Raw genomic sequence first — 16,203 nt, 5'->3', positions numbered from 1 at the left:
AAGATGGATAGGGAGAACTTTTGACAGTTGCTCCTATTCCGACCAGTTTAGATAGAGTGACAGCATGATTTGCAGTTGTATATTGGAGGGATTATTTGGCCACTGGGAATGAGGCTGTTGATACTTGGATGGTGACTACCATGGATTTGGGTGATGTTGGAAAGATTCCGAGTTCTTGGATCAATAAGTCATTAGCGAAATGTTAAAACACATCTGATGCATCAGAACAAGCTGTCCTCCAAGCTGGAGATGGTCCCCACGCACTTGACTCACAACAGCTGCACAGAGACCATTTGTCCTACACTCAGGATGGCTCAGATTGATAAAGTTTAACTTGCTTGCTGTTTGTTTTACTACAGGTGGAATATGAATATTTTTGTCATTTTACTGCAGTACTGCAGACCTGAGGTACACAGTCGTTCAGAATCACTGAATATAGAGGAGTGTATGATATTATAACTGTTGCTTCGTCAGGCAATAAAATGAAAATGTGTTTTCATTTACGAATGAAGTTACTAAATATTCCTACTGTCACCTATGGTCATGAGCTCTGGGTCATGACCGAAAGAACAAGATCGCGGATACAAGTGGCTGAAATGAGCTTCCTCCGCAGGGTGGCCGGGCGCTCCCTTAGAGATAGGGTGAGGACCTCGGTCACCCAGGAGGAGCTTGGAGTAGAGCTGCTGCTCCTCCACATCAAGAGGAGTCAGTTGAGGTGGCTCGGGCACCTGTTTCAGATGCCTCCTGGGCGCCTCCCTGGGGAGGTGTTCCGGGCATGTCCCACTGGGAGGAGGCCCCGGGGAAGACCCAGGACACGCTGGAGGGACTATGTCTCCCAGCTGGCCTGGGAACGCCTCGGTGTCCCCCTGGAAGAGCTGGAGGAAGTGTCCAGGGAGAAGGAAGTCTGGGTATCCCTGATTCGGCTACTGCCCCCGCGACCCGGCCCCGGATAAGCGGAAGAAGATGGATGGATGGTTACTAAATATTTCTTTAAAGTACAGAAAGACCTTGAAACCCGACATAAGATTAGACACAGACTGAAACGCCATAATTAAGTTATACAATATAATGTCTTTAAACTTGACTGGTTTGAAAATGAAGGGCACAAGAGAAAAGGGATTTCTGTGATTGATAATGCAAATCTAGACAGGTTGACCTGTGATCCACAGAGCTTAACTATGAACACTCCAGTAAACAGTAAAAAAATGTATGCACAATGACGCTGCACTCCCTCCCAGCTGTGCAGGGTTCACATTATGATTAATTTAAGCTGAGTGAACTGTATGGTGTCTTTTCCACATGATCCCACCCCTACTTGTTAAATTAAAGTTAAATTAACACCCTCAGAATTTAACACTGGTGATTTTGCTGTCTGGGGATTCTATTTTTAAGAAGCTCTACTGACTCTGGACATGCACATTGTCCTGAGAACTGACTAGTCCCCGACAGAAACAAAACAACCAAATGCATAATCTAGCAGTCAGTAAAAATAGATTATCTTAGTAGTTTTGATTCTGAATTGATCATTTATGTTAATGAAGCCTTTTTTAAGCAGCTCATGTTATCGCAATAAAATCTGTTTATAGAGTCACCAATAGAGCTTTGTTTTATCATCTTTAACACAGTGTCATTCATTGTTTAATATGCATGGCTAAGGATTTACTTTGTGAAAAAAGTCACTAAGAGTTGATTTTCTCCTCTTTTCCCTGACTGTATACAGTACCTGCATCTATGTATGTAATCAAAGTATATGCATCACTCCATGATAGCAAACATTTACACCAAAATAAACCACATTGTGCCCAGACGACCAGCATTGTATGGTATAAATGCACCGCATAGTTGTTGGAGATAATAATAATTAATGTCGTTACGCCATTAGGTATAAGCAACATGCCCTGCTACCTTGTGCCTATGTGACTGTTTGTGTTCTGTTACCTGTGTAAAAAAAATATCTAATGAAGTTAAGACAAATAAAACTTCAAAAGTAAGTTTACTGCCACAATAACACTCAGACTGGAATCGAACCTAAGCTGCTTATTTCACGGCACTGAATAATTGGCTCTCCCCTACTTTGTACCCTCACCATCCAGTGGCCCAGTGTTAAAGATTGTAAATGATCTGGATGTAACAGAACAAACAAAGAAGAAAGACATTCTTTGGAGAGTCAGACCACTTCTGGACAGAGTAAGGCAAGGCTGCCCTAGCCTCCCAAAACCAGTAAAAGTCTGCATTGATGAACAAGTGATCCCAAACCAGTGCTGATGGATTCTACTGCACATGGAAAAGATCCGGAAGACGTCTGCACCAGATGGTCAAACAAAGACAAAATCCAGGTCCAGGTGCAAAGACCTACAGTCATCAGGGAGTACAATTATAACATGGGGTGTGTAGACCTCTGTGATCGCATGCTGAGCTTCTCTCGCATGGCAAGCAGAACCAAGAAATGGACTATGCGTGTGATTGCTCATTTCTTTGATGTTGCCATTACAAATTCCTGGATCCAGTACAAGTCTGACAGCGTTGTGCTTAACCGATCAGCAAAAAACACTGAGCAGTTCCTAGACTTCAAACTGCATCTGGCAAATGAGCTTCTGAACTACTTAGAACCTGATGACACTGACAGGATACTAGAAGACAGTGATGAGAGTGAAGAAGAGTATGAGCCACCCCTCAAAAAGAGGATTCCACAACCAGAAGCATCATTAAGAAAATATGGGGCAAGGCACATGCCTGAGATGGTAGCCTGCAACCATGCTGAGAGGTGCCGAAACCAAGGTTGTAAGGGCAAAACATACATGAGATGTATCAGTTGCAAGATGTTCCTCTGCATTACAAAGAAGAGAAACTGCTTCTTGGAGTACCATCGCTAAAAATGTAATGAATTAAGAAAAGAAAGTGGAAGACGATGAAGAAATGTAGAATGAATGAAGGAAAAAATAACAGATTTAGTCTCGTGCTATCCAGGCATCCTGATGGTTGGGTGTTCATTCATTCATGTTCAATTTATTTTAAAAAGTTTAATTAAAATGCTTTGAAATTTTGTGATTAATCTTTTAAAAGTCTTTCTGCAGACAGTTTTTGTTTGTTTGTGACAGATTTTGAAGTGCCGCTGGTATTTTACAATAAAATAGCTCCGTTGTCAACTACAGTGGACATGCTATAAAATTTTAAATAAAAATATTTTTATAAAAATCTAAATTGTGAGTTGTTGTTTTAGCTCCAAATAGGCAGGAAATCACAAAAAAAGTTAAGTCGGAAGATATTTTTTTTCCTTGGTTCTCAGGAGGATATACATATCAGATAATGATTTTTCTTTCCATTTAGTGACTAGAAGGCAAGATTTCTGTCAAAATCTTTTTGCAAATTTTTCTCTTAAAGTCCTCATACATACTGTTCATTGCAATCATATGTACTTAGCTATGTCAAGCACAATTTTTGTGGAATGTTCATAAACAGGAATATGCAGGTTTTAAACTTGTTCATGCATTTATCTTCAGTAGGTTAGATTATTGTAATGGCGTGTTTACACAAGATGGCGCCGCTGTGTATGGCTGGCCGTCTTTCGCTTCTCATGTCTGCTATGTTAATATTTTTAGTGTATTACCCTCAAATGATCACGTCGGTCCTGGTCTATGACCGTCAAACACTACTAAATCTCCGATCGGCTGCCCGTGAAGTGTTGTTGTCTGACGGTTGTGGACAAAACCCGCTGCCTCCGCTGTTTTCCGGACCACCGTACTACCTGTGCCATCGCATGCTCCCACCTAGGCGGCGAAGACGGAGACGCGGATGTCGTGCGGGTTGGTTGGTGCGATCGAGGGCTGGTTTGCGTGGTGCCTCAACTGCCTCCGGGACTGGATGTGGATGTTCCCCTCGGTTTTGTGTGTCATGGCGCCTTCTGGGCCCGACCTGCGGCTGTCTGGTTCCAGTTGCGGGTTTCTTGGAGGACGAGGGGCCTCAGTTTCGGTATCTGGCGGCTCCCCGTCTTCGCCCTCGTGGAATAAATCTTCGACACCTGAGGCTACTGCCCCGTGCCCCGCCAGCTGTTGGACTTCAGGCCCAGAATCTATTTCCCACCAGGTTTGGCTTGCTAAATGTCAGATCACTGACTAATAAATCTTTTATACTCAGACATTTTGTCACTTCTCAAAACATGGATTTCTTCTGTATGACTGAAACATGGCTTACAGTCGAAGACTCCATGGCTCTTTTTGAATTTTTGCCACCTGGCTGTGGCTATTTCAATTTTCCAAGGACATCAGGCAGAGGAGGAGGTATGTCGATTGTTTTTAAGGAGGACTTTAAATGTAAGTTGCCTTCCTTTATATCTACATTTCACAGTTTCGAACTGGCCGCTATTGAAATCGGTCGGTCTAATCCTGTGCTGTGTGCTGTCATCTATCGGCCTCCTGGATATAATAAGGATTTTATTAATGACTTTTCTGACTTCCTTTCCGAGATTATGCCGAATTACGACTGTGTCCTCATTCTTGGAGATTTTAATATTCATGTGTGTTGCCCTGATAAACCCTTGGTGAAGGACTTCTTAAATATTGCTGATTCTTTTAATTTGGTGCAGTCTGTTATTGGCCCTACACACAAACAAGGCCACACGTTGGACCTTGTTTTTTCTTTTGGCCTGCCCGTACTCAACTTGGAGATTGGCGAGTAGCATTTTCCGATCATATGCCGGTTTTATTTGAGGTGGGGTTTTCCACCCGCATCGTCAAAATCCCTGCTCCTGCTCGACGCTGCCGGGCATTGAACTCCTCTTCTGCTGGTTGCTTTTCTGCTGCTTTCGAGTGCCTTGGTCCCCCACCTGCCTCCATCTCAGCTCACTGTGACGACTTAACTACCTGGTTTTATTCTTCCTGTCTCTCTGTCCTGGATTCTGTGGCCCCATTTATGACCAAGCGGCCAAAAGCAAAATCTGACCCGTGGCTCAACGATGGAACCCGAGCTCTCAGGCGGCAGTGTCGCAAGGCTGAGCGTACGTGGAGAAGGGACAAACTGCAAGTTTCTCTCCAAATATGGAAGGACTGCTGGAATAATTACCAGAACACTGTTAAAGAGGCCAGAAGGCTACATTTCTCAAATCTCATTTCCTCAAACTGTCACAACTTACGAGTGCTTTTTAACACTATTGATTCTGTTTTTCATGTTCCACAGTCTACTTGCTTAGAAGCTTCTGTTGAGTTGTGTAATGACTTCCTTCAGTTTTTTGTGGATAAGGTTGCCACTATTAGGTCTCTTATCTCATTGCCTGTTTCTGCTCCTTCGGTGTCTGTTCCTTGTTGTGCTGTCTTTTTTGTTCAATTCCAACCAATATCTATGTCACAACTAGAGGATGTGGTTGGCTCTCTGAATCCCTCAGGCTCCCCACATGATCCAGCTCCACCGTGGTTTTTTAAAGAAGTTTTTCCCTGTGTAGGCAAATTGGTCCTTAACATTATTAACAGTAGTTTATCGTTTGGTGTTGTTCCTTCTAATTTTAAGCATGCGGTAGTGCAACCGCTTATAAAGAAACCTAGTCTGGATCCATCTGTGTTGGCAAACTATAGACCTATTTCCAGACTACCGTTTTTTTCGAAGGTTTTAGAAAAAGTTGTTTATGCTCAACTGAAAGCGTTTTTGGATGAGCATGAGATTCTAGAGATCTTTCAGTCCGGTTTTAAACCACACCACAGCACAGAGTCAGCTTTAATTAAAGTTTTTAATGATATTTTTACTTGTTCTGATACTGGCGATTTCGTGGTTCTTATTCTTCTTGACTTATCTGCTGCCTTTGACACAGTTGACCACAACATTTTGATTTCCCGCCTGCATGACGTTGTGGGAATCCGTGGTCTTGCATTGGAGTGGTTTAGATCTTATCTGGTAGCTAGAACTTTCTCTGTGGGTCTTGCCAGCTTTGAATCCTCCTCTGCTCCCCTGTCCTCCGGGGTTCCCCAGGGTTCCGTTTTGGGTCCTTTACTTTTTTCCCTCTACTTGCTTCCTCTGGGTCACATCTTTAGACAACATGGCATATCATTCCATTTTTATGCAGACGATACCCAGGTCTATTTTCCATTGAAGAAAAAGGAGGGTTTCTCAATTGCACGTTTGCTCGCATGTCTTGATGACATTAAAGCCTGGATGGCGTTAAATTTTCTTCATTTTAATGAGGCAAAGACAGAAGTAATGTTGGTTGGCTCTAGTGCCTCTAGTGTATCTTCCGGTGTTAATCTAGGTCCCTTGACATCATATCTTACACCACTGGTCACTAATTTAGGTTTCAAAATGGATAGGGATCTTAAATTCGATAAGCAAATCGGTGCAGTGGTAAAATCCGGTTTTTTTCACTTAAGGCGTTTGGCAAAACTACGACCTCTAGTGTCAAAGCAGCACTTTGAGCTAGTAATTCATGCCTTTGTTACATCACGCCTTGATTACTGTAATGCTCTGTATCTTGGGGTTAGTCAGACATCCCTTTTACGTCTCCAGCTGGTCCAAAATGCGGTGGCGCGTCTTTTAACTGGAACGCGAAAATACAAGCACATCACACCAATCCTGGCTGCACTCCACTGGCTGCCAGTGTCTTTTAGGGTTCATTTTAAGGTTTTATTATTTGTTTTTAAATCTTTAAATGGTCTTGCCCCTCCTTATCTTACTGAACTCCTTCACCCTTATACTCCTAGCCGCTCCCTTAGATCAGCCGACCTCCAGCTTCTTGAGGTACCAAAAACGAGGAGGAAGCTCCGTGGAGATAGATCTTTCTCTGTTGCTGCCCCAAGGTTGTGGAACAATTTGCCTTTGAACATAAGACAAGCCCCTACATTAGCTATGTTCAAAGTACAACTTAAAACCTATTTGTATACTCAAGCCTTTGGACCGGCGTGATGGAATGATCATGGACTGTTTTTATTGTTTTTATTTTTTTAAAAACTTTTAACTTACTCTTAAAATTCTTATTCATGTATGTGTGTGTATGTGTGTATATATGTATGTATGTATATATATATATATATATATATATATATGTAAATTCTTTGTTTTGGTGTACGGCACTTTGTGTCAGCTCTTGCTGTTCTTAAAGCGCCTTATAAATAAAAGTAGTATTATTATTACAGGTCTTAGCAAAAAGTCAATCAGGCAGCTGCAGCTTATCCAGAATGCTGCTGCCAGAGTCCTTACAAACACCAGGAAACTGGACCATATCACACCAGTTCTCAGATCACTACACTGGCTTCCCATTAGTCAAAGGATAGATTTTAAAATCTTATTGCTAGTTTATAAAGCACTAAATGGTTGTGGACCAAAATATATTCAAGATGTATTAGTTCCCTATGAGGTTTCCAGACCCCTCAGGTCATCTGGGACAGGTCTACTGTGTGTTCCCAGAACCAGAACCAAACAAAGTGAAGCAGCATTCAGTTACTATGCTCCTCACTTGTGGAACAAACTTCCTGAACACCAGGTCTTCTCAAACTGTCAGCTCATTCAAATCAGGACTGAAAACACTGTTGTTTACTGCTGCCTTCAAATAATTGCTCATCCTTGTTTTCTTAAGGTGCTTTTACATCTTATTTTAATTTACTTTATTTTATTTAAATTTATTTTATTTTAAATGTCTTTGTTTATAAATGCTCTTTTCCATGCTTTTAATGTAATTATATGCCTTGTAAAGCACTTTGAATTGCCTAGTGTGGTGGACACAATGGTGCTATACAAATAAATTTGCCTTTCCTTGCCTTTAAGGATCTTTCGTTTTACAGAAATAGTATTAATAAATACATTTCGATTCAGATATCACCCATATTGCTTGTTGTATTATGCAAAAGTAGTTTTTAAGTTTCATTGTATAATCTACATGTATGTATAATGTATAAGACTTGTATGAACATCCTTGAACTAATGTGTCATTGTACCGTACTGCTGCTCTTACATATTTTAACCGTTTTAGCTAACCTTTTTTCTCCCTCTCCTCTTCTTCAATGTATCTAGGTGTTGAGTGCATTGTGGTTTTACCTGAACCAAAGAGTCACTGGGAATCAGTCTTTGGTACCTGTGTCTTCCTCTTTTCCTTCCTCATCCCTGTGGCTATCATCAGCATCTGCTACAGCCTAATGGTCAGGCGCCTACGCAGTGTTCGCATTCTCTCTGGCTCCAAAGAAAAGGACCGCAACCTGCGACGTATCACCAGGATGGTCCTGGTAGTGGTGGCAGCATTCGTCGTCTGTTGGACACCTATCCAAATCATGGTCCTGGCTCAGTCACTAGGCTTCAACTTGAGTAGCTTGTCCACACTGGTCCTGATGCACTTCTGCATTGCACTTGGCTATGTCAACAGCAGCTTAAATCCTGTGCTCTATGCATTCTTGGATGAGAACTTTAAACGCTGCTTCTGTGAATTCTGCAATCCATCTCCATTCCGTCTTGATACCCAGCAGTCTGGCAGGATGAGAAGTATTGCCAGGGAGGTGGCGGCTGCCTACAGCTGCAAAGCTGGAGATGGCATGGGGCCTGGGGGAGGGACACCTAATCCAGCATGACTAGGCGTGGAGCTCCCCTTGATGGGGGTAGAGCCCCCACCAAGGGGAGAAATACAAGGGAGTGGGAGCTCCAACACAGAACTGACTCAGATTACAGCTCTCTAGCGGCACGAGCCCTCCCGTCCCCCAACTAGAAGACTAGCCTGGGGTGGGGGGGAGGGAGATGAGGAGGATGGGGTTGATAGGAAAAGAATTTAGAATAAAAACTGAAATGAAATTCAGTGGATGCTTGGGTAGGAAGGACATCTGGGTACAAATTAGTGCCAAATATGGAAGTAGCACAACCCACACAGTCCACAGACAGTAAGATGTTTTGGAATGGCTCTGCAGTCTTTGGTACCTGCAGGAAAACCTCATGACTTGCTTAAGGATCAACATGTCTTGGATTTAAACATAAAAGAGCAATTTTTGACATTTATTGCAGCTCCAATACAACAGCAAATAATGGATGTAGCAATTGAGGATGGTACATCTCTAGATGTATTATATTAATATGAATTTAGGTTGATGCATTTCTAGAAAGATGCTTGACTCTACTGGTTGATATGATGGTTGATATGAAGAAGTTGCAGATTCCAAATCCCTGAAACCACCAAACTCTACTTTGGAATATACAGAAAAATTACAAATGATATACCAGCAGAAACCATGGATAAGGTAAAGACCACAGAATGAAGACTTGCCAAGGAAAAGTAACTCTTTCTTGGAAGTGTAAAATGGATGATATACACTTTCACTGCAATTTATTTATCATTATGAGTTGGCGATTCAGTGTAAAGAACTATTTGTCATCAGTGGTAGGAAGCAGTAGATACTGATCTCCATATGGGGTCCACACATTGGTAATATGCTGCTGAACCCTTGTCAGGACATTATGGGCACAAAAAAATATTTCAGACTGTGGACAGCAAGCTACCTACAAGACTGAAACAGATTTCTGTGTCTGTGGACCTAGAATGGGTCATATGAATGTTTTTTTCTCATTTGGAGCAACATTGGAAATTGTAATCTAAACAACATTTTACCCCTCACAGTCAAGGTAGGGTAGCAACCCTTTTCTTCTTGCAAGATGACTGACACTGCTTGTCTGTGGTGGGTTCACGTGTATAATATTAATCAGCCTGTATCAAATGGTTGATGTACCTGTATCATATTTGCAGCTAGGGTTTTAGAAGACATCTTATAACAAGGGTGAAAATTTTTTTGCAGTTGTCAAAATTACATTCTTAATTGAGACAAAAATGGAGAAACAATCTTAAAATGCTTACCAGATATTATTTACAACACATTTATGATTGCAAAACTGAAACTGTTCAGGATGATCATTCAGAACTTAACAACAACATAATAGGGATCATAATCACAGATGTTTTGTAAAATGACACATCTGGGAATACTGTTTTCCCCAGTTCTGTAGCTGTTTAGGGGTGAAACTAATCACAGGTTAGGGGTGTGATTTGGTTTTGGGAATATTGATGATGAACTCTGGGTTTGAGATATTTTGAGGTCGGGACATTTACACAGGGTTGGGTATGGGTGTTAAGAGTGACTCCCAGCACCACAGTGGCAAAGCAGCCAGTCACACTACTTGGACCCCACTCCAAGGGACAAAGGGGCTGTCTCTTCTTAGTGTCTTAAGGTGGAATTCAACCCTGAAACAGAAATCACATGACTTTCTCAAAGCCCTGGACAGATTCAGAAATTATACTGACAGGATTAAATTAGATACAATATGTGGACATAAACATTTGGGACACACTTGAACTGGCAAAAATAAGACAAATATAAGATAGAATGAAAAATGTAAATATGTTCTGAACTGGAAATTTGATATTTTTAATCAAGATTTTACATTGTTCTAGTTCAATTTGGAATAGGATTTATATGGGTGATATTGTGATGACAAAAAATTAAAATAAAGTAGAATATTTCCCCACATGCTTTTAAGTTAGAGTTATAGAGACGATATTATGTCAATGCTAGGACAAACAACAGATGTAATATCAATGGAGCTTGTCTCTCCATTTCCAAGTTCATCTGTTCTGGCTTAAAGAATGAATGTGGATTCGGTTTTAGGATTGGCATCCCTGTTAACTGTGTATTTATATCTTGTGCTCCTAATATAGTAGTTTATTTGATGAACCTCTCTTAACTTTAACTTTAACCATATTTTTATTTTTCACTTTTTTACCAACAGAATCTTTTTCAGATTAGTAAATTGATTGTGTGTGCTGTCACAATCAATTATGTTTTGCTGTGCATTTTTTGTGTACTTACTTAAGTACTGATGTTGAACCAGTTCCTTCACTGCAGCTGCTCTTTGCTGCATCTATAAAGCATTTTGTTCATTTACATATTATTGTCTGACTTTAGTCTTCTTTTGTTTGTTCTTCTTTTGTTTGAGAGGAACATTTTTTTTTAACTTACATTGCCTTAAATATCAAGTGAAGTCTGTTACTGAAGCTTCCTCTCTGGCTGGATAAAATGTGTTAGTTTTTACTGGTGCTTTGCTGTTACTTTATACTAGTCCAGACCTGTTTTCATAAAGCATCTGAGAACAGGACTCATAAAGCAGGAGGATTAGCCAATTTTGTGCTTGCATTTTCTAAATGGCTGCATAAGTATGTAATTCATTTAGTGGGCATTTAGTGGATATTTCTTCTATCCACTCCCTTAGACTTTCTATAAAATGGATTTGTGTTGTGTTGAGTTGTATTGATAAAGTGCACATTATGCCGTGGTCACTGAAAATACTGTTCTTGATTGGTTTGCAGGTGTCAGTCGTACAGTCCATGACACAGCAAACCTAGCTATGATGAACAGTACTAAATCAGTGCACATCATGTTAAACTGCATGTATCCATAGTAACAGTATTTTCTACACTTGGTACCAAACCAAAAGTGAGTTCTGGATCAGACATTGCAATGGTTTTAAGTGAATATAGAACGGACACAGAAAAAATGAAATGATGATTTTAAGACAACTTGTCTTTTTGGGTATGATAATTAGCCATACTAACCTAATAACACTCAGTGGTGTATTGAGAGTGCATTATTTCAAAAGTGTTATATTTTGGTTCCTTCCTTACAGTGAAGTTCAATTATGTAAGCACACCTTTACACCATGATACTTTAAATTCTACACTGACAATATTGAATAAAGTTTTTTTATAAAAAGCAGTTGCTATTAGTTCAGATTCAACTTAGAGTGGCCGGGGAAACATTTTCAGCTCTGAGTGTCACAGATACAGGATTAAAGACATTCTTTTTCTATCGTTATTACGGGAGCTGACAGCACTGAGTAGTTAGCACTGCCGCCTCACAGCAAAAAGGTTCTTGTTTCAAAACTCATTCAACCCTTTCTGTATGGAAGTCGCATGTTCTCACTGTATCTGCATGGGTCTTTTCAAATTTTACATTATTGTTTTATGTTGAAATCCACAGTACGTTATCACTGAGAGTCCAGTGGTACCTGCAAATCCCTAAAAACAAGATTTAAAAGTTTGAGTGAATTTGAAAGGAAAACGGAGTCTTGTCTTTATCAAGCATAATACTATCCATTATAGATGTTAACAGAGCCTGATTGGAGCTCCATGATTTTGGTATACAGTACATTTTAACTTACTTGATGATGTAGTCCATCTGTTCTGCTTCAAGATAGGTTTACTGGTCATCTTTTGTACAACCTAGCAGACTTTGTGTAGGAAAAATGGCAAGAGCATCAAGGACACTGACTTCATTTCTATGAAGACACTACAACACAGATGTGAGGCTCTTTGTGCTTAACTGTAAACTGTTAAACCTGAAGACGCAATGATATTTTGTATTACGGTTTAGTAGTTTTTGTAGCACAAAATTTCACAGAGAATTCCAAAACGACAGAATCCTTCGGCTTAACAATACAGAGGGAGTACACTGTTAGCTCTGTATAGACATTCTGTTTAAATATTACATTTATGTAAAAGTATAAAACATGGTTCTGATCACCATTTGACATCTGACCACCTTTTCTTGTTAGTGTTTGTGTATAAATCAAATATATTTGTGTAAGGATATGTATATGTAACACAGGGAGATTCCTTTCATTTGTTTACATTTTACGGACCACATGAATGTTAAATGAAAAACCTGATGAAAATCCAAATCAAGTAAAATAATGAAATGTTGATGTTGTTATTGCGATTATTGCTAATAAAAACTGTGTAACATTTGTGTTTTTTGCCATGTGGGAGACTATCAGGTATGTATCTATGTATTACTTGTGGACTGCATTTTGCTCACTGCTTGAGTCATGAAATTAAACAGTTCTTAGGGCTTGACCACTAAAGAATTATTCTGCCAACACTCCATCTCTTAAACATTACCTCTCCTTTTTCACCCTCAAATCCTTGCAAACATTATGACATGAGCTAGTTTCTGTGCTTCTTCTCTCATTTTTGCAGTCTGGGCTAAATCAGACCATCAGTTAGATGCCTAATACAGTAAATACTTTTAAATATGTCATAATTTACTACTTGGAGTTGGATTTGAATATCAGTTGAAATAAATGGGATCAGATGACAGAGCTGTTTGTATCACATGACTCTGGCTGTAGCTTCATATATTAAACCTACTTGTTTCTGTTCTGTAGATGGCATAATGAACTGCTATGCTAGCTGGCTTGTTGTCAATGCATAGAGATCTTATGCTGAGGCGTGAATTTTAAATTGTACTTTTTTCTCTGCATATGAAATGACTAAATAAACAATGACCATGTATGACTCAGTGTTTTACTGTTTTCACTGTAAATGTTATTTAATTTGGCACAAGTTACTCAGGTAACCTCTGCGGCTGAGTCTAGTGGCCTGTGGTCTTCCAAGGTGGTCTCCCATCCAAGTACTAATGAAGCCCAGCCTTGCTTAGTTTCCGAGATCTGACGGGATCAGGCGCTCACAGGATATTGTGGCTGCACATCATAATACAGTATTCACATTTAGCATTATTTATACAAACTATGACAAAAATAATCCTCTTTAGTTAACAAAAACAGTACCCATTCAAAGTTTTTTTGTTGTTTTTATTATAAAGAGTAAGTAAAAAACATTTTTTTGTTATCTACATGCATATTAAATTAATAAAATCGCTAAGATAAGATAACATGTTGATATCAGTAGTATATATTTGGTTTAGCTTGTGGGCACAGGCGAGGGGGGCGGTCACTTTTTATGACCCTTTTTTTTGACAATCATAAAACAATGAAACCATAAAATCGACGTCACGCTCTCCTCCCACCGGGCGGCTCTATTTTCATATTGGTTATGGCGTTGTTTGTGGGATGTGTCTGTTATACTGTATAAATGTTGTTGTATGTGCCTCATTCAGTATGATTTTATCTAAGGACGACTTCACGCAACCATGGGCCACAGCGGTATCTCTAGCGACATCGTTATCAGGGGCGGAAGCGGCGGCGGTCGCGTTGGCGGAAACAATGGCATGCGTCGTGTGACCTAGGTACGTATAGTGCTGCTGTTCCTAATGCGCCGCGTAAGTGGCATAGAAGGCATGTGTCTAGCGGTACTGCAGGTCCCTGCGAGTGGCTGTATGAGGGTGCAACAGGGTACGTTTACAAGTTTAAATATAGTGAGTGGCAGGTAGTTTTGTACATGGAAAATGTGTGCAGCGGCCTATCCATACAGCCTGGAGCATACACCCCTATCCGGTATGGTACAGCGACTGTGTCTCATGGTTTAAGGATTTTTATTTCATCCAGAGGGCAGACTGGTATGGACTGCAACATGTGTTTGCCGAGATTGACAATGCGATCAAAGAGGACGAGGGTATCTCAGATCCTGATGGGGTTAGGAGATGCTTGCTTTATGATGACATGGAAATTGCTGAGGAAATGTGTCAGTCGTCTGCTGAACAAGCTGCGACTCAGAACCTGTGAGACAGGACAGTAAGATTCTGCAGTCCTATGCCGGTGCGAAGTATGATAGTTAGGTGTGCGCGTGTGGGTCTGTGTGTGTTTAACTACTCATAACAGATTTCAGATCTGTCAACCATGCTCGGTCACGTCATCCATTCACGGTGTGGACTGACAACAACCCACTTACCTACATTCTCAGTAAGCCAAAGCTTGACGCCTGTGAGCAAAGATGGGGGGCAAGACTTGCTCCCTATAACTTCTAGATTAGCTACATCCCAGGCCCTAAGAAGGCCAAGTGTGCTTTGTCACCTAACCAGAGTTCCCTATGGTGGACTCCTTGAAGAAGCGAATAATGTGACACCAGACAGCGTGCAAGATGCCTTTCTTCGCACCTGTGATCACTCTGCTTTGCTACAGACACACCACCAGGTGACAGCAACCTCAGTGCATGCAGCAGTAGGTTCACAAAGTCACAATGTCTACTCACAGGCAGTGTCTGCTGTTCTGGATCAGTGTTGCAAATTAAGATCGCCTGCCACCTCAGGCCTTCTTCCTACCTCATCTTATTGACTCCATTCGGCCACCTGAAGACTCTAGTGTCCGACCCCTACCCAGAGACCAGCAGGTAGCTATGCAACAGGCTGACCCCTGTTTGAGTCAAGTCTTCCTTTATGTGGAACTGCGTGTCCTTCCTTCTAAGTTCAACACTGTTTCATGGATCTCTCAACTTCCAGCTTCTACAGGAGACCAGCTGACAGCTGCAGCTGACTGTCATGGTGGATGGATTGTCTCTTTGTGATCCTTCTGTTTGCACGGACTGTCATATAAGACTGACTGATTTTCAACCTGTTGTTTTGGAACCACCAGGAGATTTGCAGCCTACAGGTTCTGAGTCTGTGAGATCAGACATTGAATGTGCACAAACCTGTGAGAGGACACTGGGAACTAGGTGTGGGCGAGTTTGACCTGTTGTTCGACTGATTCAGCAAATGCAACAGAAAGTTCTATCAGGTCACTGAAATCTGTTATGAGTAGTTAACTCTCTGGGGTCGACGCACGCGCCGGCGCGTTTTGACGCATCTTTTTCTGATAAGGCTGAAACAAACTGAAATTACTCCGTCAATTCTGATCGTACAGATAAAAGAAGTATATCATTCAAATCTGTAAAGGGTCTACTTTTAGTGGTATACCATCATAATAACAACAAAACGTTGTGCTTTTTTTAAATAAAGAAAACCAACAGGGTGCGCATTCGGTCTTTTCTGTCTCTGCCATTTCTCTTCACAGACACGTAAATAAAACAACCGGAATATAAGTGAATACTTGCCTCATAAAAATAAGAATTATATGGCTAGAAAGCTTGAAATGTTTTCTGTTAAATGAAACCATCCAGGTCGAAAACAAATCATCACTTTTTATTTAATCCGTATGAACGTAAGGAGAAGTCCATTTTTTCCTGTCTCACCTCATTACAGGTAATGTGGTCCCGCCTCGTACACTGTTCACTGTTCACATGTAAATAATCTGAGGTGAACTAGGTAATTATGTGCACGCCCCCGAGAAATGACATAAAACGTCAAGCTTCAACGTAGAATTTACTCTCTTTTTCTACGCATTTGGATGATGGCGCGTTACACGGGTGAGGAAGCACTTCGTATGGTTCTGGACAGCGACGAAGAATTTAATTTGTCCTCAGAGGAAGAACGTGACTCAGATGATGAACGTTTACATTTCGAGGACTGGCTGGACCCAGCGGTGGATATA

The 16,203-nt window shown here is 40.8% G+C and overlaps 1 protein-coding gene across 1 annotated transcript in view; it reads left to right on the top strand.

Annotated features, from left to right (window-relative positions):
* Positions 1-8,944, top strand: part of oprl1 (opiate receptor-like 1) — a 75,180-nt gene extending 66,236 nt beyond the window's left edge. Inside the window, 2 exon segments of the mRNA XM_026333066.1 lie at positions 7,987-8,498; positions 8,500-8,944. Coding sequence (XP_026188851.1) covers positions 7,987-8,498; positions 8,500-8,538 — 551 coding nt within the window. The 3' untranslated portion in view covers positions 8,539-8,944.
* Positions 8,945-16,203: the final 7,259 nt, after the last annotated feature.

Source organism: Mastacembelus armatus, chromosome 7 (assembly GCF_900324485.2).
Source record: "Mastacembelus armatus chromosome 7, fMasArm1.2, whole genome shotgun sequence".
Taxonomy (NCBI): Eukaryota; Metazoa; Chordata; class Actinopteri; order Synbranchiformes; family Mastacembelidae; genus Mastacembelus; species Mastacembelus armatus.
Note: the sequence above shows the minus strand (reverse complement) of the source record. Positions and strands in the feature narration are given on the sequence as shown.